Below are 23,872 nucleotides of genomic sequence, written 5' to 3'. Positions count from 1 at the left end.
AATCAATTTTGCAAAGTTACCCGAAAGAAGACCATTTACCCCAACCCATGAGCAATATTTACCTGTGTTCACACCCATTTCTGCTTCATTAAAATCTTCCTGCAAAACCCCACGCCCAAACTCCTCATAAAGCAGTGTTGGCATGTGGAAAACATTGCCGTTCAATAACAACAGACAAATCCTGTCAATTCTATAACCCTATATCTGTACACCGGCAACGTCATATCACATACAACAACACTGTCTGTGTACAGTGTCCCAAAGTCATTAGAGGTCATTCTTTCTCTCCCTTGTCCACCTCCCCTTATTCTTCCTCTTCCTCTCTCTGAATTGTCTTCCGTTGTTCCAACAAACAGGTGAGCTGTGAGCAGTAAGTGTAGTAGATTTGTGTGGGAAATAATGCTTGTGCGTTGAGGTGAACGGTCTTCCTTCTGCTATTTAGCTAAATTGTTTTGTGTATATTGTCCAAAGAACTAGTGTTAGTCAGTGATGTTGAAAAACGGCAGTAGCATCGATGCTGCTGGACTCACCTACGCATACTGAGATGGAGGGAACAAACTTCTGAAACAAAAACCAAAAACTCGACAGTATGAAGATTTTATATATTTTTTTATTTATTTGATTTATTTTACCTCAACATCATTCTGTTGACAACATTTCAGTAAAAACATAGTTTTATCTAATTAATGGTAACAACACATCAGGAGAAGTTACACTATAAAAACACAACCGTATCTTACAATAAATTCTGCAAATGGGTTATAAATATGTCTCATTTACAACATGTACATATTTCTCAAAGCAAGTTGGAATTAATTAATTTGCAGAATGGTAGAACAGTTTGTCACCCTAGCAACAGGTATCTACTGTATTTCAATTACATAGACAAGATCTATGGAGAGCATAGCAACCAGTTGTTAGCCAGGTTTAAATATAAAACCTGGGTTAATTTGGGATTATATAGACACATGGGGTGCGGCCCAAATAGTGCCCTGTTTAATAATTAGTGCACTATGTTTCATTGAAAGGTTCCACATCGTTTAGGGAATAGGGCACCATTGAGGACGGAAGCCAGTCACTTTTTCGTACAACTATAAAGACATTTCTAAATCAGTTCTTTGATGTGCATAATCAACTTTCCGAATAAAGTTTTCTTAGCTGTCCAAAACCGTGGACAGATGCTTAACAACAGTATGATCAGTACATTCTCTAAGATATTTCAGACCTCAGATAAAACCTTTGATAAATCCAAGTTGGGCCATTTTCAGAATGTGTTCGTCATTTTGAAAAGAAAATGAATGCAGAGAGGGCACTCGTAATCCACATACGGCGTTGCACAAAAATTCTTTGTGCTTCTGATCACGTTTAATTGAACTAGTATTGCATTTTCTGCCCTAAAGGTAGTACACTATTGAAGCACTTCACTAGCAAAAATACGGACTAGAGAACATTGCAGACTCAAAGAATGAATCTGCCTCAGAAGGTTTCTACATCAGATGGACTGTTTTTGAACGTGCACACATCCTAATTCAGTAGTTACGTTTGATTGTCTCTCTAAAGGAAATACTTCTGCCTAATAGTGTATGAATGAAAAGCACTTATCATTCAGATTTCTACAGATGGTCCAATATAAAGCTTTTCCCTTGTTAAGAAGTCATGTATGAAATGTTTACACAGGCAGCCTAGTTCTGATCTTCCCACTCATGAGTAATTCAACTGATCAAATCAGATTTCTTCATGTCAGAATAGGGCTGATTTGATTACCTAACAGACCATCAGAGTTGGGTTGCCAGTGCAAACACAGCCCAAAAGGAAGTTTCACCAAATGTTGCACATGCCTTATTTCCCTCTTTTCTGTTTTATTACCCCGTTTCATTTTCTTCTTTCTTTGAAGAAATCAGTCATCTGTTCCCTAAAATTACAGCGCATTATGCATTTTATTTTGAAAACTTCAAACACTCCAAAGGCTCATTCAACTGATGACATCATTGGTTAAATGAGCCTTTCCCTGTGACAAAACAATACTGAAAATAAGGCCACATGAAAAAACAAATGTGAATTTTCCCTTTAAGTTTAATGAAAAATAATTTAACATTAAAAGGTAAACAGAATGCAAACTGAAATAATTTCCCTGATATAACAGTTGAAAAAAAAGATGATCTGAAGTGAATTTCCTCTTTCTGCAATGGCATGTGATGACCCCTGCGTGATGACAGTGGCATGTGATGACCCCTGCGTGATGACAGAGGCATGTGATGACCCCTGCGTGATGACAGTGGCATGTGATGACCCCTGCGTGATGACAGAGGCATGTGATGACCCCTGCGTGATGACAGTGGCATGTGATGACCCCTGCGTGATGACAGTGGCATGTGATGACCCCTGCGTGATGACAGTGGCATTTGATGTCATTAAAACATGGGCCTGCAGAATGAGAGGTGGGGCGTGATGTCATCAGAACAGGGGCCGTAGTGGGGAAGTGATGTCATCAAAACATGGGCCGTAGAGGGATGACGGCGGGATGAGGTTGAGGCTGCAGCATGGAGGCCGGGAACATGGCAGGGCGGGGCATGGCATGGAACGTCACCGCCACTGGGTGGTGATGTGAACTGGGCGGGGCCACCACCGACAGCTGCGGTGGTGAGGTCACAAAAGGAGGTGGGCCAGGGGAACACATCTCTGCCCCCATGGGCAGGCGGCTGACCGGGACAGGCAGGACCTGGGGGAAGAGCGTTGGCTGTGGGGACAGGAAGGCCGCGTGGTGGTAGGCGTGATGGTGGTGGTGGTGCTGGAGGATGGTGTGTCGGATGGTGATGGACCCGGTCGGCATGGGAGACAAAGGGGGCGGGGACAGGTGGACGGGGTGGAGCATTGGAGGGCAAGTAGCGGACATGGGGACAGGGGACCCAGGCAGGACCTGCTTCATCTTCCCAGGGAACACCTGCTGATGCTGGTGGAGAATGTGTCTGTGGGTCTGGATCTGAACCAAACAGTGGTGTTTCTCCATCGCCTCAGACGGGTGCTGGAAACACGCCGGTTTGTGGTTGCGGTAAGGACTAGCTGGTCTGTGATAGGGACTGCAGGAGCTACCTGAAGTGTTAGTCGGTCCCGGTCTCACGCTCTCCCTGATCCCCCTGTCCTCCTGACCACTAACCCCGGGGTGACCCCTCTGAAGTTGGGCAGGTTGGGGGCTGGGACACCCCTGGTGGTGGTGCATCAGGGGACTGGGCTGACAGGGCTTGTCCGGACACGCCTTCTGCATCTGAAACATCTGTGGAGAGGGGCTGACCTCCCTCCTGCTGGGGAGATCCACCAGTGCCTCCATTCGCCCTATTACGGGATCGGAGAGGTTGTCGCACGTTTTCAGATGACGAACGAGGCCCGAGAGGGAAACAGTGGGTGAGTTTTGGAGACAAATAGTGGGGTTTCTGTTTTCATTTGTGACACAGATTACTTCTGGGGCATGTGACTCTCTTACAGGCACAGGTTGAGAGGGAGAGAGGGACTGGTGTACTTTCAGGCTGGGAGCTGTGTTCTGGGGCAAGGGGGAGCTTCCCATTGGGTTACTGCCCTCTGAAGCGGGCCAACTCGGGGCAGTACAACCGTTCAGCACAAGGCATTGTGCGGCCGTACCTGCGCATTTCCCACTCTGCGCATTCAGCTGACACCGGCCGTCTCCGAACGGCTGCAGGTCGGTGTTTGAGACCAGACCGGTCTGACCGGGAGGACCTGACTGACCGGGAGGACCGGTCTGACCGGGAGGACCTGACCCGTGGGGCGGGCACCCGGACCCCCTCTGCCTCTTTGTTTGCCGTGTTTCACTGGCGCAGGACACGCAACCAGACTGACGAGACGCGTCCCGGTCCACCAGAACGTCCAGCCCACAGGGCTCTGCCGACAGTGAAAGACGCTTAGAGCACGACGCGTCCTGGTCACGGTCCTGCTCGCCGTCGACGCCGCCTTCGCCCAGACACGCTGTCCGTTTTCGTTTCAGGGCCCGGCTGCTACATGAACCTTCACCGCAGCCGGCTGGCGAAAGCGGTGCCGAGCCCAAGTCCTGCTCGATGGTCCCTGGTCTCTGCGGTGACAGGTGAGTCATCATCACGCTTGGGTTTGGTCCAACAGGACCAGCAGGGCTCTCTGGGTAGAGGTCGGTGGCGCTGCCGTGGCCTGCTGTGCTGTGTCCTGCGGCGTTCCTCTGTTCCGTTGATGAATCGACCGGGTCTCTCCCGCTGCTCCTCCCAAACACCTTTTCGGCATCCATGGCGCCCTCATCAGAGAGGCTGGGGCTGCCCGCTGAGCCGTTTACACTGCCTGCTGTTTCCTGTCTGCTGCTCCTCTCTTCCCAATCCACTATCATCTCCCTCTCCGCCTCCTTCTCTCTGGCTGTGAAGGGAGAAGCGCGCCCACTGCCCTCAGTCTGATTTGGAGCTGATTGCTTTGACTTCTCTAATAGTCGCTGTGAAGTGGGGCCTCTGAATTGGCTATCATGTCCTTCCCTGCACTCAGACCATCTCTGAAATGTGTTGCATTTCTCAGCGCCGTCGTCCGTCTCCCTTTCCCTGCACCTCTCTTCCTCCCTCTCTCCTCTCCTCCTCCTCCTCCTCCTCTTTTTCTTGTGGCTCCTGTAATGGCGCCTATCTCTGGATTTCCACTTCTCGCCGCCGCCAGCTCTCTTTCTGCGGTGACCTTTTAAGCGTCTGCTAGATCGATCGGTGCTGTGTCCTCGGCCGTGACGTCGCGGCCGTGAGCCACAGCTTTCCGTGTCCGTGTCACTCGTGTGGAGTTCGCATGCGAGACAAGCCTTCCTCTCTGCAGCCTGATGGTCGTGTCTGACGGGGCTTTGATGGTCGGGAGCAGAGCGGACCTCTCCTTTGTGCCTGTTCATGTCTGTTGGCTCCTCTGAGCTGACACGTGGCGCCACGAATAACCCCAGCTCGGTTCTACTCTGACTGTCTCCCACACTGACTTGAACTTTCACGTTGCTCTGTGTTGGTTGTGGCGCCCGGAAGTCAAAATGCAGGGGGTTGCAGCTGTGAGAGAGACACGGCTCTGTTCTGGTGTAGGTCATCATCTCTGAAGGCCATTGGAGAATGGTGTTTCCATCTCTGCTGAGCACGGAGAAGAAAGGCTGACTGGGCTTGATGAAAGGGCATGACAGGGTCTTCACCAGCACTGGAATGTCATTCTCCTCAACCTTCTTCTCTTCCTGCACCTCCCCCTCATCTATCACTGCAGTCAAAGGGCTTTGAGACGGCTGAGAGAAGGAGGTGGTGGAGGGGTGGGGACCATCAGGAGCAAAGTTGACCTGAGGAGCCGTACTGCCAACGCCGCCGCCCCCTTTCCCCGGGACGCTGCCATCTTCGTCACGGACCCCGGCGTGTTTACTTGTCGACGGCTCAGTCTCCGTCAGGCTGTTTCTCTGAGTCTCTGCGGGGAACTGTCGGTCCGCTACTGTCGCCATGGGGACCAGGGGAGTCTGGCAAGGGAAGGCGGGCGATTGTGAGACAGTGGACACATCGGGACCGACCCTGTTCTCGGAGTACACTAACATAGCGCACAGATCTGAGTCCGGTAGCAAGGTCGTTGTGAGGTCAGGCCCAGACACAGCGGCCAATCTGTCAGAGGGCGTCTGGCTCCCCTCGCTAGAACGACTGATGTCCGGGCTTAACACTGCCCCGCGACCCAGTGCTTTATCGTCTGCAGTGGTTGACACGGGAATGTTAAGCTCAACGAGGGGCATTCTGAGCTTCTGTCTTCTGGCCCGTTCTCTGGATCCCTCCTCGATGTTCTCGCAGAACACCGCCGCCGAGGATTCCAGCTTCACTGACGCCTTCTTTGGGAAGGAGAAGGAGAAGGCGATTTTGTGCCTGTTGTATGCCTGTTTCTTGGCCTTGCCTGTGTAGGGCCACAACAGTGTTTGCTGGCCCTTACTGCTGGAGGCCATACCAGTGCTGCTGGTTCCATTGTGGGTCTCTTCTGGTGGTCCACCCGTGCAGCTCTCTCTGAAGCTGCCCTCGACTGCCACAGTTGTGGATTTGAACTTGGGGCCACTGCCGGGAGCACTGAAACATAGATGAAAACATGCACAAAATTAACACATATGAAAGTTCAAATGCACATGGAACTCAACTGTCATGTGCAGGTCCCTGAATTATATCTGGGCTAATGTTATCATCTCTACAGAAACTCAGGCAGAACGTAGGGTTAGGGTCACCAGCCGAAGCTGGACGAAATGACGATACTATGATCAGTTCCAATGGAACCCGTTATCGCCACTTTCAGGGTGAAATGTCAGGACATCCATGCATTACGTATGACAGATCATGTAATTACCCTGGGGCTGGCACACATCGCACCCAACGTTGATACCCCCCCATCATCACACCCAACGTTGATACCCCCCCATCATCCCACCCAACGTTGATACCCCCCCATCATCACACCCAACGTTGATACCCCCCCATCATCACACCCAACGTTGATACCCCCCCATCATCGCACCCAACTTTGATACCCCCCCATCATCGCACCCAACGTTGATACCCCCCCATCATCGCACCCAACGTTGATACCCCCCCATCATCCCACCCAACGTTGATACCCCCCCATCATCACACCCAACGTTGATACCCCCCCATCATCACACCCAACGTTGATACCCCCCCATCATCGCACCCAACTTTGATACCCCCCCATCATCCCACCCAACGTTGATACCCCCCCATCATCGCACCCAACGTTGATACCCCCCATCATCGCACCCAACGTTGATACCCCCCCATCATCGCACCCAACGTTGATACCCCCCCATCATCGCACCCAACGTTGATACCCCCCCATCATCGCATCCAACGTTGATACCCCCCCCATCATCGCACCCAACGTTGATACCCCCCCTCATCATCGTGTTTCAGGGACCAGCGAACTGTCGCTGATTCCGCATGCATAATCAGTTTGCACTAATTTGGCAAATGACATCTGTCACTCCGTCAGGAGTTGCTAAGTAGTGTCTGCCGAAAAACGCCCTTCGACTAACGTCCTGGGAACGTCCTGGGAACGTGTGTTGTGGTGGACCTGAATGCTCACCACTGAACCTCTCGCCGTTGTTCGGCCAACTCGTGCAGCCGGCGCAGAGCCCTCTCCTGTTTCCGCTCGTCCTTCCTGGTCTTGGACGACACGTTACGGGCGAACTCTCTCTGCTTCAGCTCCTTCAGCCTCTGTGGAAGTAGGGGGGGAACCGTGAACGTCTTGAACGATGCCCTGGCAACTGAAGCACCCTATATGTAACTCCAGCCCAAACAGTACATTATATTTTTAAGGCATTTAACAGTGATATGGTTAGTTTTTTATTTTTTATCTTGAGGCCCTCTCTTACTCATCCCTAACAAACACAACTAGTTTGTTTAACTGCATCTAAGTTGATGACGATTGGAGTAAGGCTTGTTCAAAGAGCCTGGGCAGTCAACGTGATACCAATATAGAGCATTTAGTATTTATTAGGATTCCCGTTTGCCATTGTCAGGGCAGCAGCTTCTTTTCCAGGGGTCCATGTGCTGTAATCCTATCAGGCCCTCGAGGCTCCCAGTTGCCAATCTCTACTACAGGAAGTACATAGACACTAATAGGAGAAGGAACTAACTCATAGTGACTACATTTAGAACACCATTTACTTATCGGAAATATATTGAGACAGGGAGGAGATATGGTATCTCCACATCTATGTACTGTGAGCGGGGACAGTAATCTGCGAGTGTTCTCCTCCACGTCGAAGTGACAAAGCGGCTTGAATAATAATCCTCCAAGAGAGTGTGGGCGTCTTCTTTCTCATTTCCCCTCAGTGTCTCTCAACAAGCCTGCCATTATTTTAACAAGCTGTACGGGTATCTATCTCGGTATGTCAAGCGTTCAACAATATAATTCACCATCAGAATAGATTAAAATGTCTTCAAGAGCCGAGGTGAGGTAACACAGGTGTTTTCACACCTCTGTTCGGCTCCATTGCAACTGTGTTCAGCAGAAACGACAACTGGCTGAAGAGGACGTCGTTGAAATCTATGAAATGTTACTGTACAAGGTCTCTGATAGAAATTTTAATTAAGTTTCCCTGTCTGAATGCATTTTTTTACTTTTAAAGCCAGGAGCAGAGATTGAAAACCCCATTCAAACAGAAATGTGTCGTCGTAACGTCCCCAGAATGTCAGGAGGTTGTGTCACAGTCCCCCGGGAGGAATTGTCCTAGTTCATGTCACAGTGGGTAGAAAGAAAACGCATGATTGCAAGAGAACTATTGACAGGATTACCCTGTTGAAACGAACAGACGTCTTGAAAGACTCTAGGCGTTAAAAAAACCTCTGTCAACCAACATGGACTGACAACCATTCAAAAGTTTTACACAAAATGAATTTGCAAAACTGTTCCATTTAGCGATACCGATCCGCTGTTTGTGATTGTAGTCAACCAAGTGTGCATGGCAGCAGACACAGCCGTGAGCCTGGCGCGGCACGGCGTGGCGTGGCGTGGCGGGAGCGCCGGTGTAAAAATAGCATCGGTTACGACAGACGGCCCGGGGAGTGCATCTCCAACATTAGGCATTCCTCTCATGCCGGGAGATGTTATATCCAGTTCAGAGCCACTGCAACCTTTCCTATTTGAGGAAGCTCCAGTGATTGCATTTACTGCGGCTGGGATCCCAAATGCCGCCCTGTTGACAATGTGGCGCACTACGAGAGCGTGCGCTTCCGGACCCAGGAGGTAGCGCGCTTCTCAGGGAACGGGGCGGCATTCGGAACACGTCGGCCGAGGGTCTCATAGCAGGAAGTGATGCAGTGAAATCAGATATAATATTGTCACGTTAACAGACCTCTAACTCTCAGAGGGAGGGCACCGGCGTAACAGGCTTTAATCCCCAATGGACGGGCTTCAACACTGTGTGTGTGTGTGTGTGTGTGTGTGTGTCTCTGCTTGTGTGCGCGCGTGTGCTCCATTGTGTGCGGACAGGTGTGGACAGTCCCCCCACCCGTTCCTCCACCCCCCCACCCTCTTATCTGTCAGAACAAACCCCCCTCCACCCGCCACCCCCACCTCAGTGGCTGGCAGGAAATAGCAGACAGGTTGGCATCTCCTATATTTATCCCGGTTCCAGGTGCGCTGCCCATCACGCCGCTTAGCAGCAAGGGTGCAGCTAGCGATCCATCAATCCCACGACCGACGCGCGCGGGAAAGTCTTCCGTGTTCCTGGTGGAAACGGGGGGGGGGGGGGGGGAGTGACCTGTATTGCATTAGGATGCTTTGGGTTACATCATGCGGAACAGAGTGCTAATGTGTCTGACTTCGAGGCCACGTTCCCCATCTTTCAAGGCCGCGGGGAATCCTGTCAGGGCGTTGCAGCGGTAATGCTGAAAGACTCCCATTTCAAGTCATTCTGTAAAAGTCATTTCACACGTCTGTGATGGGGGGAGATCAGTTTTGTCAGTCTCAGATTTAAATACTATATCTCCCTTACCTTTGGTGCAGCCAGACATGCTAAAGACACAGACATCTTATACACAGACATCTTATACACAAATATCTTATACACAGATATCTTATACACAGAAATCTTATACATAGAAATCTTATACATAGAAATCGTATACACTGCCACTGGTGAAGAATGTTATTATTCAGGCGATTTAATAAATAGTGACGGCCCGGCAATTATGGACTGCTGTTTTAAAAATATCTTTTTTTTCAGAATGTTTGAACATCTTTCTGAAGGTGTGTTTTCATAGCAGTCATACCACACAGACAGACGGGGGCCACGACGCTTGAATTTAATTGCCTGATATTGCGTTTGATTCGGCCTCTCGGATGGATAACGCAGCGAGCCTGCGGTGCCGAGCGCCTGCCGGGGAAGTGAGTTCATGGTCGTCTGCAAGGGGAACACGTCGGCCGGAACGGGGGGTTGCCGGGGCGGGGGGAGGGTCAACAAGACCTCGCCTGCTCATCCCGCCTCGCCTCCGGAGCCACGTGGGACTTCGCCAGGTAGTCGCTGATGACCCTTCCCAGAAGGAACAATGCGTTTTCGGGGTTTGCCCCCCGCGGCGGTCAGACACAGGCCACAACGAGACAGTGACAGAGGACAGTAGGGTGGACACTACAATTGATGTACAGGGCCAGGCTGGGATACAATAGGAAAGTTGCCCGCAGGTGGAGCTTCTGCTGATGTGTGTACCTGCTGGTTGCCATGATGTACTGCTCTGTCAGTGGGAAGCCCAGGGCGCCGGGGCCTGAAACAGCACTCGGACTGCATGGAAACTGCCTGCTGCTGGGGAGGGCTGCACCGGAGAGATTGCGGGGGTTCTGTCACGTGACTTTTTCCGCCGCACAACTTCAATGGACCGTTCTGAGCGAAGTGTGGTGGTCTGCCGGAACCGTGGAACATAGGAGTCCCCAGTGCCTTGCAAAAGTGTTCGAACCCCGGACCAATGGTGAATTACTGAGTGAAAACATCTGTTAAAGAAGGTTGCCTTGTTGGATGTTTAATCGAAAAAAGCTGAGACTGTAAAATGTATTTTTGTAAGTTGACATTGGTTTTGTGTTGTGAGGTATTTATAAAACAGAAAAGTTGCTGATACGCTGGCTCTGTGGGAGCCAGTCAAGGAACTCAACCTAAGACTACTTGTGTTTGTGTGTGTGTGTGTGTGTGCACGCATGTGTGTGTGTATTTGTGTGCGTCTAGGCGCGTGCATGTGAGTGCACTTGTAGGGGTTGTGTAAGTATAAGAGAATTTCTTCGCCAAAATGTAAAGAAAGTATGTTGCTTGCATAAGTATTCATTGTCTGTGCTGTGGTACAATCACATTATTATCTGACCAATGGCCTCCAACTGTGAACCATTAATGAAGCTTTCACATTTCCAGAATAACTCCAACGCCCCCAGAACCACCCCCCCACCCCCCGCTGAAAGGCAGTTGTTCAGGCTCTGAAGGATCTTTGGACGGGCAGTGAATTTTACAAAAATATTCAGGCCGTAGACATTCTACTGATGCTAGACCTGAAGTAATATAAAAGCATAGATTAGGAAAAAGAATACAAAATACCGTCTGAGTTTCTAGATAGCCCATTGACCACTTGTGGGTCAATGATCAGGAAGCAGTTATGTGTGCACAGATCTTTCTTCATTTAACCTTTAAACACCGCAACCCAATTTGAAGATACATGGAGCTGCTCAAACTTCAACAGCCTAGGCCAAATGACACTATGACTTTTCATGGCAGTTCTTGTAATGTTAAGGTAAACTATCAAATTATGTTCAAGATAATGATGTTACAAGCTTGCTTTCGAACGCAATTACCACCCAAGGGTTATCTCATCGTAGAAAAGGACAGGCAGAAACTACAGTAGACGTATTAACGCCCCCACACATTCATTGCAGCTGAACAACTTTAAAATGCTCAGTGGGAAGACATGCTGTTGACCTGCTAAACCCTGGGTCGCTCTTTTAGCCAATAAAGACTTTCAATCGATTTTCCTTACTAGAATCAGAGCCCAAGTTGCAAAAAGGGCATTGAGTCTCGTTCATCTATATAAAACTATTGTGGGGTAAAAATAACCATTGCTATCTAAAAATGTTAGGATAAAAAATCAGCGAACATCAAGCAGACGGTCGCTTCAGCATGTAAACTAGTTAGCATGGTTCTGGGCCCATTATTGTTCTCACTATATATGCTGCCTCTGGGCGATGCAATCCGAAATCACAATGTAAATTTTCACTGTTATGCTGATGACACATAGTTATATATTTAACTAAAGCATGGAGAAGCCCCAAAATTAACTACTTTGGAAGAATGCGTTTCAGATGTTAGAAAGTGGATGACAGAGAACTTTTTGCGTTTAAACTCAAGAAAAACAGAAATGCTCGTTTTAGGACCCAAGAAACAAAGAGCGTTGCTAGCAGATCTCACTGTGAACCTCGACGGCTGCATGGTCGTATCCCAAAAAACTGTAAAAAACCTAGGCGTTACCCTTGACCCTGACCTCTCCTTTGAAGAACATATAAAATATGTCTCAAGAGTTGCTTATTCTCATCTTCGAAACATTGTAGAAATCAGAAACTTTCTATCAAAAACATACCTACATGTAACCTATGATGCAGGCCTTTTAATTTCTAAACAAACAGCTGGCGGCAGGGCCTTTTCTCATAGAGCTCCACTACTGTGGAATGATCTGCCAATTAAGGTTAGAAATGCAAACTCAGTGCAAACGTTCAAGTGTCTACTAAAAACTCATCTCTACAGCACGGTTTATAATTAGGTGTAGCCTGGCCCGGGGGCGTGAAGGTGACCAGAAGGCTTGATCCTGTCCACCCTTGCTGTCTTGCCAGGTGGGCTCTCGTCGCCATTGGGATGCCCTCCCTCTAATGCCTTTCGGGGGAAGAGTCACTGTCTTGTTTTTGTCTCTCTGTTGCGCACTTGTGCAATTGGGCTGTACACTGCTGGCAATACTCGGCCCTTATTCAGGGGTGTTGCGGTTGGTGGGTGTCCCTTTGGTTGATTCCTGGCAATGTGGGTGGATTGATTTCCTAACTGTGGGGCCCCGTCTCAGTCCCAAGGACTTACGCTGCTATACTATTGTCCTGGGGGATTGGGTCAGTTCTCCTTCCCCACTATAAATTGTTGTTGATATGAGGAATGCATTTTCAGAATTTTCCCAGTCTCCTCCCGTTTTAAACTTTAGGAGGACATTAGCACCTGGTCCACACCTGCGGAGTACCTGGTTTGGGGGCTTGTTGCTGTCCCTGTCCTTGTCCATCTGGTCATACTTCTGACCTAGTCTAAATTTAAATAGACTCTGGATTTAGCCCACATGGATTTATAAATCATTCCAATTGGACTCTTAATATCTCACCCGGCACAGCCAGAAGAGGACTGGTCACCCCTCTGAGCCTGGGTCCTCTCTAGGTTTCTTCCTAACATTCGGCCTTCTTAGGGAGTTTTTCCTAGCCACTGAAATTCAACACTACTGTTGTTTGCTTAAGGCCAGGTGTTTCTGTAAAAGCACTTTGTGACAACTGCTGTTGGTAAAAGGGCTTTATAAATACATTTGATTGATTGAAGATGTGTTGGCATCAAGATATTGTCTCTGACCCCCTCCCAGTTGAGGGTAGTGATGAGACCTACAGCAGACTCACATGACTCAATCTCCAGCTGAAAACTGAGTTCTGCCGTCACGGAAGTTAGAGCTAGTAGAGAGCCGTCTCCCTTTTAGGGAGTAGCCTGTAAAAAGAGCCAAGCCTGATCTGCGGAAGAGTGACCGACTTAGAGTGACGACTTAGCTGGAGCCGTGCTCTTCTTTAATCCAGGAACATGGACACTCATTTAGCCTCAGTATGAGAGGGTGCTGGCCAGGGCGGAGGTTACCTCAGGGACCTCATTGCTGCTATCCGGTTGCACATGCTAACTTTCTCCTTAATTTTGCCTCAACTGCATATCTAGAATGCCATTTAGAAGTGCCATTTGTACCCGCACAACTGTTTATCCCACTTGTAACATACACTATACTTAATACACGCTGCCCTCCTCTATTTGCCTTAATTGCACATTTAGTGTTGCCATTTGTACCACATTTGGTACAAAATCCACTTGTAAATTATACTTAGTACTTGTAAATTTTCTGCCCTCTTCTATTTGACAATTAAGTTGAATCTAATAATCTAATAATAATGTAATACGTTTGCTAGCTTAGTGGAGTCTGTCGCTAGCCTAGTCATAATAGTCAGGCAATTTTCTCCACTGAGACTGTGGTTAAGAAAATTAAAACAAGCTGGTGTTGTTAGCAATCTTGTTAGAAAAAAGCCTCCTATTATCGGCCATGATTAAAAAGACTACTGTGATAATACTCAGCCCTGCATATTACAACTGGACCACTTAATGATGCGCTGCTTTGAAGGCAATCAAAGTCAATTAATGAATCACTGATCATAAACTGGATGTGTGTGGCCTATGTGAAACCTGGCTTAAGCCACAAGATTTTATTGCTCTAAATGGAGCCTCTCCTGGTGACACCAGTGACTATATCCCCTGTTGGTCCCACAAAAGTGGAGGAATTATTAATATTCACAGTGCAAAATATACATTTACAGTTCAACAAACGACAAGGTTTCTGTCGTTTGAGGTTCTCGCCATGAACTCTGCGCAGCCTGTTCAATCAACGTTCATTTTATTTCCGAGTTGTACACAGCATTCCTCAATAAGTTCCCAGCACGCTCTTTAGACCTTGTAGTGACGGCAGATAGCCTTTAAATACTTGGGAAACGTGGAGGTCACTACCGCCTCTTGATGGAAATCAAAGCCACCGCTCTGACATCGCAAGAGTAGCGGCCTGCAAACAGAGGCGGCCTGGGCCATGTTTTTTCCTCTCCCCGGTCGGTGGTTGTTCTGTTTGCGTCCCTGCAACCATGTGGTGCTGCCTTTTGGTTCCAGGCAGAACACCAGAAAAATGACTTAGCTGTGTGTTCCGTTTCCTGCACGACATTTCAATGTCCTCACACGTCTGGGATGTGGGGTGGGTGTTGGGGACTGAATTATGGAGGTTGTTGATACGCTGGCTCTGTGGGAGCCAGTCGAGGAACACAACCTAGGATTAAATCTGTGTGTGTGTGTGTGTGCGTGTATTTGTGTGCGTGCAGGTGCGCTCGCGGGGTGTTGTGGGGTGTTGTGTAAGTACAAGAGAATTCCTCGGCCCAAAAATTTAACTCTGAGCCTTCCTGGCCCTCCATTGTCTAAAGCTGGGCTGCGTTCAATAGAGAGGTCAGAGGGGTATCATTTGCAGATGTGTTCGGTCAATAGTTCGCTGAGCCACTGGTATTGACAGCAGCGCCAACCGGAACGCCCTTAGCATTCAGAAGCCGTGTGTGTCTGGAGCAGCCGCGTTCGCCCACGTATCAAAGAGCAGCCCCGGTGTTTGGAATTAAAGCTTTAACTAACAGTTTTAAAGGTTAGAGTTGGTGTTGATTTTCTTTCATGTTCTGATGTCCAATAACACTCTTCCAACACGGTATTCAGCGCTGAGTACTCATTCGGCGAATGGCCATTCTGAAATGCCATTGATTATAATCAATTAATCATACATAATTAAACCACTGTAAACTAAAAAATAATATTAGTTGTAAATAATTAAACCACTGTAAACTAGAAATGAATTAACTATGAATAATTAAAACACTGCAAACTAGAAATTAATTAATTATAAATAATTGAACCCATTGTAAAATATAAATTAATTAAGTACACATATTTAAACCACTGTATACTTTAAATTAAATAACTGAAACAGAACTGGCATTAGTCAGGTTTCGCAGAAATATCTTCCAATCTGTTTTATGCAAAATGTGCTAAGGAGACCGCGACAGTGAGCCAGTAAATATATAACACACTTTATCTGGTGTAAATGCAATGTCCACTATTGTATACAGTGGCAGAGGTAAATTTGCCAGACTGACGAGCAGAGAGGAAACGTTTATATATGCATTGATTCAGACGTTTCATTGTCAAACGCACAAATCCACCACAATAGGCAAAACACTTCCCTCTAGCTCAGTACGTAGCAAACAATAACACCTGCTACAATAATAAGAAAACAACTTTAAATTGGCCTGTCCTCATATGATTTATGGCACCTCAGACTATAAATGAACCGTCTACCTCCAACTGCAGTTTTTTATAAAGGTTAAGCGCTATTCGTCAAAAAACACGCAGTCACAAAATAATTTGCTTACAGGACAAACACTTTCATTCTGGTGTTCTTCAGAAACCAAAAATGGATCCTAAAAAACCCAAAAGGTGCATATGATCCTGCCCTTTAACTTTCACACGACTGAATTTTAAACAACGCATTGCTTTTCTCCTCCTCGTCCTTCCTCAACAAACAACACCAAAATAGGATTAGCTGGCCCAGAATGGTTTAGGATCGACAGATGAGTTCTATGAGCACCTAAAGCATGCATGGGACAAGTCTTTGGTGTGTGTGTGTGTGTGTGTGTGCGCGTGTGTGTGTGTGTCAATCACCTGTGTGTGTGCGTGGTCGTATGAGTTGATGTGGTTGTCAAACTCCTGGTGCTTGTGGTACTGCTTGTCACACAGCTGGCAGTAGAAGTTGGCCTTCAGATCCTCCAAGGCTTTGGCCCTGGTCGTGGTCCTCTCCTTCTCTGCGTAGTCCTGTCAAGGAGAACAAGCAGAACCCGTCAGTCAATATGCAGGCAAAGGTGGTCACTGCATAGTGTTCGGGACGCCGCGTGGCGATTTTCGGCTCAACACTGTGAATGTAAGGTGATGATTCACAGCGTTCTCGGGGATCAGCACTCTTTCCCCATCCTCCCTCGTTCCAATCATCCACTCGAGCCCACCAATATGAGATGCATCGCGTGTCAACATGGCCCTCTGGCATCCACGCGCCTCTCTGTGATTGGCGGAGCCTGGCCTGGGTGAGACAAAATTTTTTCAGGGTACACCAGATACTTAATTCCACTACAGATAGAAACAAATGACTCCATGAGGCTTGTTATTTACCCCCAGATTTAATAACAGACTCATATTATTCACGTCACCTTGATTCATTTGCATCGTTTGTAATGTGGAATGTTTGCGGTGGTGCGATGCCCTTTGATATAATATAATATAATGCTCCTTCAAAACTCAATTCGGCTCTTTCATCTAGGCTCCTCATTTTCTCTTTTTATATTTGTTATTAAATATTGATTTACAGCAAAACGGAGGATGGGACTGGTTTCACTCGGGGCAGATCATATTTCAAATCTAATTTATTTAATGTGCAGAATAAATGGAAACTCATACATTCAAAGCTCTGATGGCTAGAGAGAGAGATGTGTTAAACCCCCAATTCCCAAAGGGGGCCCCTGTTTAAACATCCTAGGGGCCAGGAGAAGAAAGGCCGTGGAACCATTCATGATTTAAATCTATTTAATCTACACGATTAGTCCGGGACAGATCCTCCTCAAAGGAGATATAACGTCGCGGAAAAATAGAAAATAATAACTGCCAAAATGAACACTAGATATTATTTTCTGATATAATTCCACGTGGTGACTCAGTGCTGCTTTGTTTCCCCACAGGAATTTGGTTAGACTTCAAACAGCTGAACTGCTGAACCCTGAGCTGAACTTTGGACGGAAAACCCCCGGATGCTTCCGGAACGATGCCCCGTGCCCTGTACTCGCTCCGTTACCCAGCGGCCCTGGTTTGTGGAAGTTCGCTGAACAATATTCTGCCATTTGGGAGGTCCTCTCAGTGATAAACGCTCTGCTTTTTCACCGTTGCCCAAATGTTCCCGTTTGCCTGTTGGCTCATGTCCGATGAGGCCCTCCGGGACTACACCCCTGAGTCACGGCGTGCGACGAAGTGGCCGAAAATTGCCACGGCACTATCGTCGTTAGCCGAGTGAGCCGCCCGCTCGAGCAGTTGTGTGGGGTCAGCCATGGCATTGTCCACGCCCAAAGACATGTGTCGGGGTGGGCCTGTGAGATCAGATGAGCTGTGATCTCTGGCAGGCCTGCAGTATTATATGAGACCATAGACGAGTGATCCTTATTGATACCTAACAACACGCTAATACATTAGCACTGGCGCTGACATCAACTGTGAAACTATTCCCAGGCAGCTGGTCCAAATGGATTGGCTGCGGAAATGTGAAAGGGAACAGTTATTGCATCAAAGATATTCACAAGAAGTAGCCTGGAAATGTTTTTGTATTCAAGTAGGTGCCGGCCAGTATAAATGGTTCATTAAAACCGTGTAACTCAAAACTCAAATTGTCGTCTCAAGATTGTATCAAGGCCACTTCAGGGTCTATAACTTAATGATCAAGATTGGATCCAGGTAGCGTCAAGCTCTATGTCTTAATGATTTTATATGCTATCTACATTCTCTGAGAGACCAAATTAATCTAGCCTGGACAGAAATAATGTTATGTATGTTTGTATATTTGAATTAAGTCAGACAACTAAGATATGTTTTAATATAGCTGTTAGGGCAGTGGTTGGCTGGAAATCAATGTAGTAATGTCCTCTATGTTGTAGCTGAATGTTATTAACGAAAGGATTGATGGTTTAAATGTTTGAGATGACGGAATGTACTGTATGAGTCTAGCGTTTTTACACTACGATAGTTTAATTTAGACGAACAAGATATGTTGCCAGATTTGTGTCAGAGATTAAAACAAAATATGTATAGTGGGTGAAAATGTAAGTTGTCGCATGTCACCTTCCAAAGTAACTGTGGGAAAACACTCTCCAATGCTATGAAGGTCTAAAGACGATGTCCCATTCAATGTTTATTTGAGTGGAATTATAAGTATGTAGTAAGTCTGGATCTGCAGGTGGTTCCAGCTCCACAAACAAAAACAAGATTTATTTTTTGTTGGGAGGAAACTAAAAATACACTCACCTAAAGGATTATTAGGAACACCATACTAATACTGTGTTTGACCCCCTTTCACCTTCAGAACTGCTTTAATTCTACGTGGCATTGATTCAACAAGGTGCTGAAAGCATTCTTTAGAAATGTTGTCCCATATTGATAGGATAGCATCTTGCAGTTGATGGAGATTTGTGGGATGCACATCCAGGGCACAAAGTTCCACCACATCCCAAAGATGCTCTATTGGGTTGAGATCTGGTAACTGTGGGGGCCATTTCAGTACAGTGAACTCATTGTCATGTTCAAGAAACCAATTTGAAATGATTCCAGCTTTGTGAAATGGTGCATTATCCTGCTGGAAGTAGCCATCGGAGGATGGGTACATGGTGGTCATAAAGGGATGGACATGGTCAGAAACAATGCTCAGGTAGGCCGTGGCATTTAAACGATGCCCAATTGGCACTAAGGGGCCTAAAGTGTGCCAAGAAAACATCCCCCACACCATAACACCACCACCAGCCTGCACAGTGGTAACAAGGCATGATGGATCCATGTTCTCATTCTGTTTACGCCAAATTCTGACTCTACCATCTGAATGTCTCAACAGAAATCGAGACTCATCAGACCGGGCAACATTCTTCCAGTCTTCAACTGTCCAATTTTGGTGAGCTCGTGCAAATTGTAGCCTCTTTTTCCTATTTGTAGTGGAGATGAGTGGTACACGGTGGGGTCTTCTGCTGTTGTAGCCCATCCGCCTCAAGGTTGTGCGTGTTGTGGCTTCACAAATGCTTTGCTGCATACCTCGGTTGTAACAAGTGGTTATTTCAGTCAAAGTTGCTCTTCTATCAGCTTGAATCAGTCGGCCCATTCTCCTCTGACCTGTAGCATCAACAAGGCATTTTCGCCCACAGGACTGCCGCATACTGGATGTTTTTCCCATTTCACACCATTCTTTGTAAACCCTAAAATGGTTGTGCATGAAAATCCCAGTAACTGAGCAGATTGTGAAATACTCAGACCGGCCCGTCTGGCACCAACAACCATGCCACGCTCAAAATTTCCCATTCTCACATTCAGTTTGGAGTTCAGGAGAAACTTGACCAGGACCACACCCCTAAATGCATTGAAGCAACTGCCATGTGATTGGTTGATTAGATCATTGCATTAATGAGAAATTGAACAGGTGTTCCTAATAATCCTTTAGGTGAGTGTATATCACAGAAACAATTCTACTATCACCAGCAACAACTGTTGTTTGACAGAGATTGCCATGTTAATTTTATCTGGTGTGTGTTATGTTTTCACAATAATAGTCTAAACCGGCTTTTTAGGTGCAGCGATGCCAAATAAAAGTAATATATTTATATTTTATTCTATGTAGCATGGAGAGACAAACATGCAATAACTTGGCATCAGATTAGTAAATCTATAACAAGGACATATTAACCTCAATCTTCTGTACCTTTCAGAATGTGTAGATGAGAGGAGGAGAAAAGAGCTTAAGGAATTAAACAACAACAATAAACAGCGCGGAGGAAGTGTTGTGAAGCCGTGAAGTCATTTAAACTGCGGATAGATCTAATCACCGCTGGTGAGCTGAGACGCCTAACAACAGCTCGGCGGCGTGCTGCGAGAGAGACTCCCCCCTCTGAGCCACGGAGCCACACTGAAGTCGCCGCCATCATCCACTCATTTAACTACAGAAACACGGGGAGGGGGGCATCCAACACTAAACCCAGTTCCACTATCTCTCTGCAAAGAGAACGCACATCAGCTGTACCGCAATCACCTGGCGGTGGGGTATTGACGCTTTATGCTGAGAGTCCCAAAAGTGTTTGTGTAGATGCTCCACATATTATCTGCCAACTGTCAGTAACATTTTTACATATTATCTACCGACTGTCAGTAAATCTACTAACTGTAACCCTTACCCTAACCTTTATCCTAGCCCTAAACCTGACCTTAACTCATTCCCTAACAATGATTGTAACCTAACCCTAAACTTGGCAAGCAGTTGCTATCTATATAACATGGAAATTTGGACTCTCAAAGTATAGTGTTACCGTGGTAACGTTAGACGAGGACCTGACAAAGATCCAGTTCGTAGTTAAAGGTTGTAAGGTATGGTATGTTAAATGCATTTCCCGTGGGAGCGTACTAGATGCTCCTTACACTCTTCCTCTCTTCGAGACTTGTTTCTGTCCGCCACCTGATAAGTTGGATGCGCACCTTTTGTTTCTTCCCCTTTTCAACCTTGGTCAAGGACACTCCTCACTCACCCTGCTACCGAACAACGAAAGGAGAAATGTGTGGGATATTCGGGCTGCCGTACCTCTGCAGTAGGACAGCGGCATAAGTACACCTGGGCTGCCTGATATCGGTAGGGGCAGAACTTGGAAGCTGCATTTCAGCAGTCTCGTTTGCTCACAAGGGTGCTCCCACTTCCTTTGTAGTAGAAAGGGAGAGCCAAGCATTACCGCGGACAACTTGCGACAGCTTTATCATTCCATCTAGGCCACTGGGGGTTGGGTTTGTCCCCCCTGGTCAGGCCTGTCACTCTACAAAGCGTTAGGCTAACCCACACCACACTTTCCCTCTACAGAGGCTAATGCTAACCCACAGGACATTTAGTTGACGGCAGCCCCTCCCACTCCGCCTCTGAGGGGAGTGTATTATTCTTAATATAAGGTAATTGTGTGATTCCCTTGGGCCCAGAGCGCAGAGGGGCTCCAGATGCGGACTAATGGACTATTATGACATGGAATCTCACGTTGTTTAACCCAGCCTCATCGACCAAAGCTGACGCTGCAAAATGGAATTAACACAAGCAAATGCTGTTTTGTCAGAGTAGATGTTTGCCTCTTTTGTTTCATTCTGTTAGAGCTGTTTCCAATCAGGCATTACTGTAGAACATCAAAAGACATGGTATTTATAAAACAGAGGATTGCGGGGTGTCTAAAAAACAAATCCAACAAAGTGCCACAGAGGAGTTTGACGCGTCCTGCTGGAAGTCTATCAATAGCACTGCTCCTAGAAAGAACACTAGACAGAACCAACTCCCAACGGTTGAATTGTAATTATATTTAATAACATCATTTGTATTGGTATTTAATAGTAATATTTTGTATGGGTATTTTGGTTTAATGATACATCATTGTACCTATATTACTAATAAATAATACGGTCTTGCCTAAACATGTATACTAATTCACATTTTTTTGGCTGAAATGCAACAAGAATTGCCCATCATCCCCGACGAACCTGCCGAGAAGAAGATAACGATACCATCCTGCTCACCTGGGCATGTCTTCTGTGACAGGTGACCTCGAGGCTGTTGAACCGATGGGGGTTTAAAGACAAAGCAACCATTTGGTGCATTTCAAGAGACAGCAGTAGACCGAAGGAAGGTTGAACAGATCAGCAGGAGAAGCCGCGTTGTTTATGATGGATGTGATGTCGTTGACTTAAATGACCTCATACTCCTCTACACGGACTGTACTGGTAACTGTAAACCACCAACTTCAGTTATTCAAGTCAATGTGCTTTTATTCCTGATTAGTCATTCGTGTTGCTGTGAATATATTCCTTGTGTTACAAGTTTCCATCTTTTTTTTTTTTACTTGAAGTACTTCAGTCGGCATTTAAGATTAAGAAGCCATAAGTCGATGAGTAAAACTAATATCAAGAACTGAATTACAAGCTTGATAGTTTATCGTTATTTATTCATGGATATTTGTATAAATATTTGTAGAACCCACTGAAGACAAATTTTTCTCAAGTTAAATGAAAAAGTAACTTATTTCTAAAGTATTATACTTTCAGAGATGCCTGCATAACAGGAACCCTGACATTTAATGAGATTTGCTAATTGTATTCAGAAGCTAATGTTGAATAATAATTTATGCTTTCAAACCCCACACTTTTTCTTCTGACAAAGTGCCCAGAGTATGCTGCTGAGTAGAAACTTTTACTTTGGAAACGCTACTCTGTGATTCGACATGTGAGCTTTCATAACTTACACAGAGTTATTTCCGAATTAAAATCAGAAGAGTTACGTCTCCAGGGTAACATGAAGACCACGAGAAATCTAGAAGAAACGTATCTGTCGGTACACGTGTCAGCTCTTTTCTGGATCAAAATTATAAAAATAAACACAGACTTTTTGAAAGTACCACAGTTATCATGCATTAAAAAAAATACTAATACCTTCCTTAGGACGTGCCTTTAACACGTTGCCTGATATCATCTTGTGTCCCATCTCAAACTTCGCTGTATATATGTAAGAGATGTAAAATGGCGGCTTGATTGAGAAAGATACAAGTCGCTGCCTCTGCAGCCTCAGGTCACACGCACAAGTTGTTACCTATGACACAATCAGTCGCTCGAAACATTGTGTGCGGGAGATTCCCGGTCTAATGTCTAGAGCTCACATAAAGCCTCCCTGGAGTCGTATCCTCAGAGGCCCGGGAGAGAGGTGCTCATCTAAATGTTTCTCATCCTGAGCTACATTCTCCCGGGGAACATGTCCCCATTTTCAGCTAACTGACTGACTTGAGAGACTGCAAAATATGACAATTGTCATCCATTACAAAAGACCCTTCCAGAAACAGTCACCTCAGAATCAAGCCGTGTTGTTTTATTAATAATCCACAATCCATTCCCTGCATACGACATGCAGTACACTTCGTTGGCAGGAAATTAAACAGATTCTTTTTTTTTGGGACACTTTCCTCTGAAGCAAAGTAATGTCGGTCCTGGTCGTTCCCTGGACGGGAGACCAGATGCTGCCAGAAGTGGTGTTAAGGGCCAATAGGGGGCACTCTTCCCCTCTGGTTTAAATACCCAATCCAAAAGCCCCTTGGCAGAGCATCTGGTGGATGGGATGGTACACAAGTGTCCTGCCTCTCGTTGGTTACCTAACATCCCCTGGCACTGATCATCCTGGATACTCATCCAATCTGGCCCTCATAGCATTATAGTCACCTAATCATCCCAAGCTTCCAATTAGCCTAATTCTTCCCCTCTTTTCCCTCCGTAAAAAATAATAATAAATAAAATTAAAAAACGGATGATGAGTTACAATAGGTAGCGAATTTGAGGAGTTAATAATGGATGCAAGTCGCAATGGATAAACTGATGGCTGAAATTTAAATGTGGTTTTGGTATTGCACTGTGGTTGCACAACCATGTTTTCACTCTGCAAAGGACATGGAGCACCGGAAGATCTCAGTTTGTCATCAGACAAGCTTATACTTTATACTTTGACTGGAAAACTCCATAACCAGAGGCCTACCGATAAGCGTGCAGATGAAATGTTGCGAGTAGACAATTCTCGCTGTGTCTGAAAAATGCTTAATTATGCAATAAATGATTGATAATCACTGAACCTCCATCTGAGCAACATAGAGACACTAAATAGTCTGGAGAAGCAATACAATCAAAAGACTTGTCACGGTG

The 23,872-nt window shown here is 46.3% G+C and overlaps 1 protein-coding gene across 2 annotated transcripts in view; it reads right to left on the bottom strand.

The window, feature by feature from the left end:
- Nucleotides 1-606: 606 nt before the first annotated feature.
- Nucleotides 607-23,872, bottom strand: part of znf804a (zinc finger protein 804A) — a 65,060-nt gene continuing 41,794 nt past the window's right edge. The window contains exons 2-4 of one of the 2 annotated variants that reach the window (XM_010899341.5): nt 16,049-16,198; nt 7,090-7,220; nt 607-6,065 (exon numbers count right to left, since the gene is read on the bottom strand). In XM_010899341.5, the coding sequence (XP_010897643.2) occupies nt 2,489-6,065; nt 7,090-7,220; nt 16,049-16,198 (3,858 nt within the window). In that variant the 3' untranslated portion in view covers nt 607-2,488. Of the gene's footprint in view, nt 6,066-7,089; nt 7,221-10,216; nt 10,901-16,048; nt 16,199-23,872 lie in introns of those variants that run through there. The other variant, XM_020040660.3, reaches the window with a different exon arrangement.

Source organism: Esox lucius, chromosome 20 (genome assembly GCF_011004845.1).
Source record: "Esox lucius isolate fEsoLuc1 chromosome 20, fEsoLuc1.pri, whole genome shotgun sequence".
NCBI classification, from domain to species: domain Eukaryota; kingdom Metazoa; phylum Chordata; class Actinopteri; order Esociformes; family Esocidae; genus Esox; species Esox lucius.
Note: the sequence above shows the minus strand (reverse complement) of the source record. Positions and strands in the feature narration are given on the sequence as shown.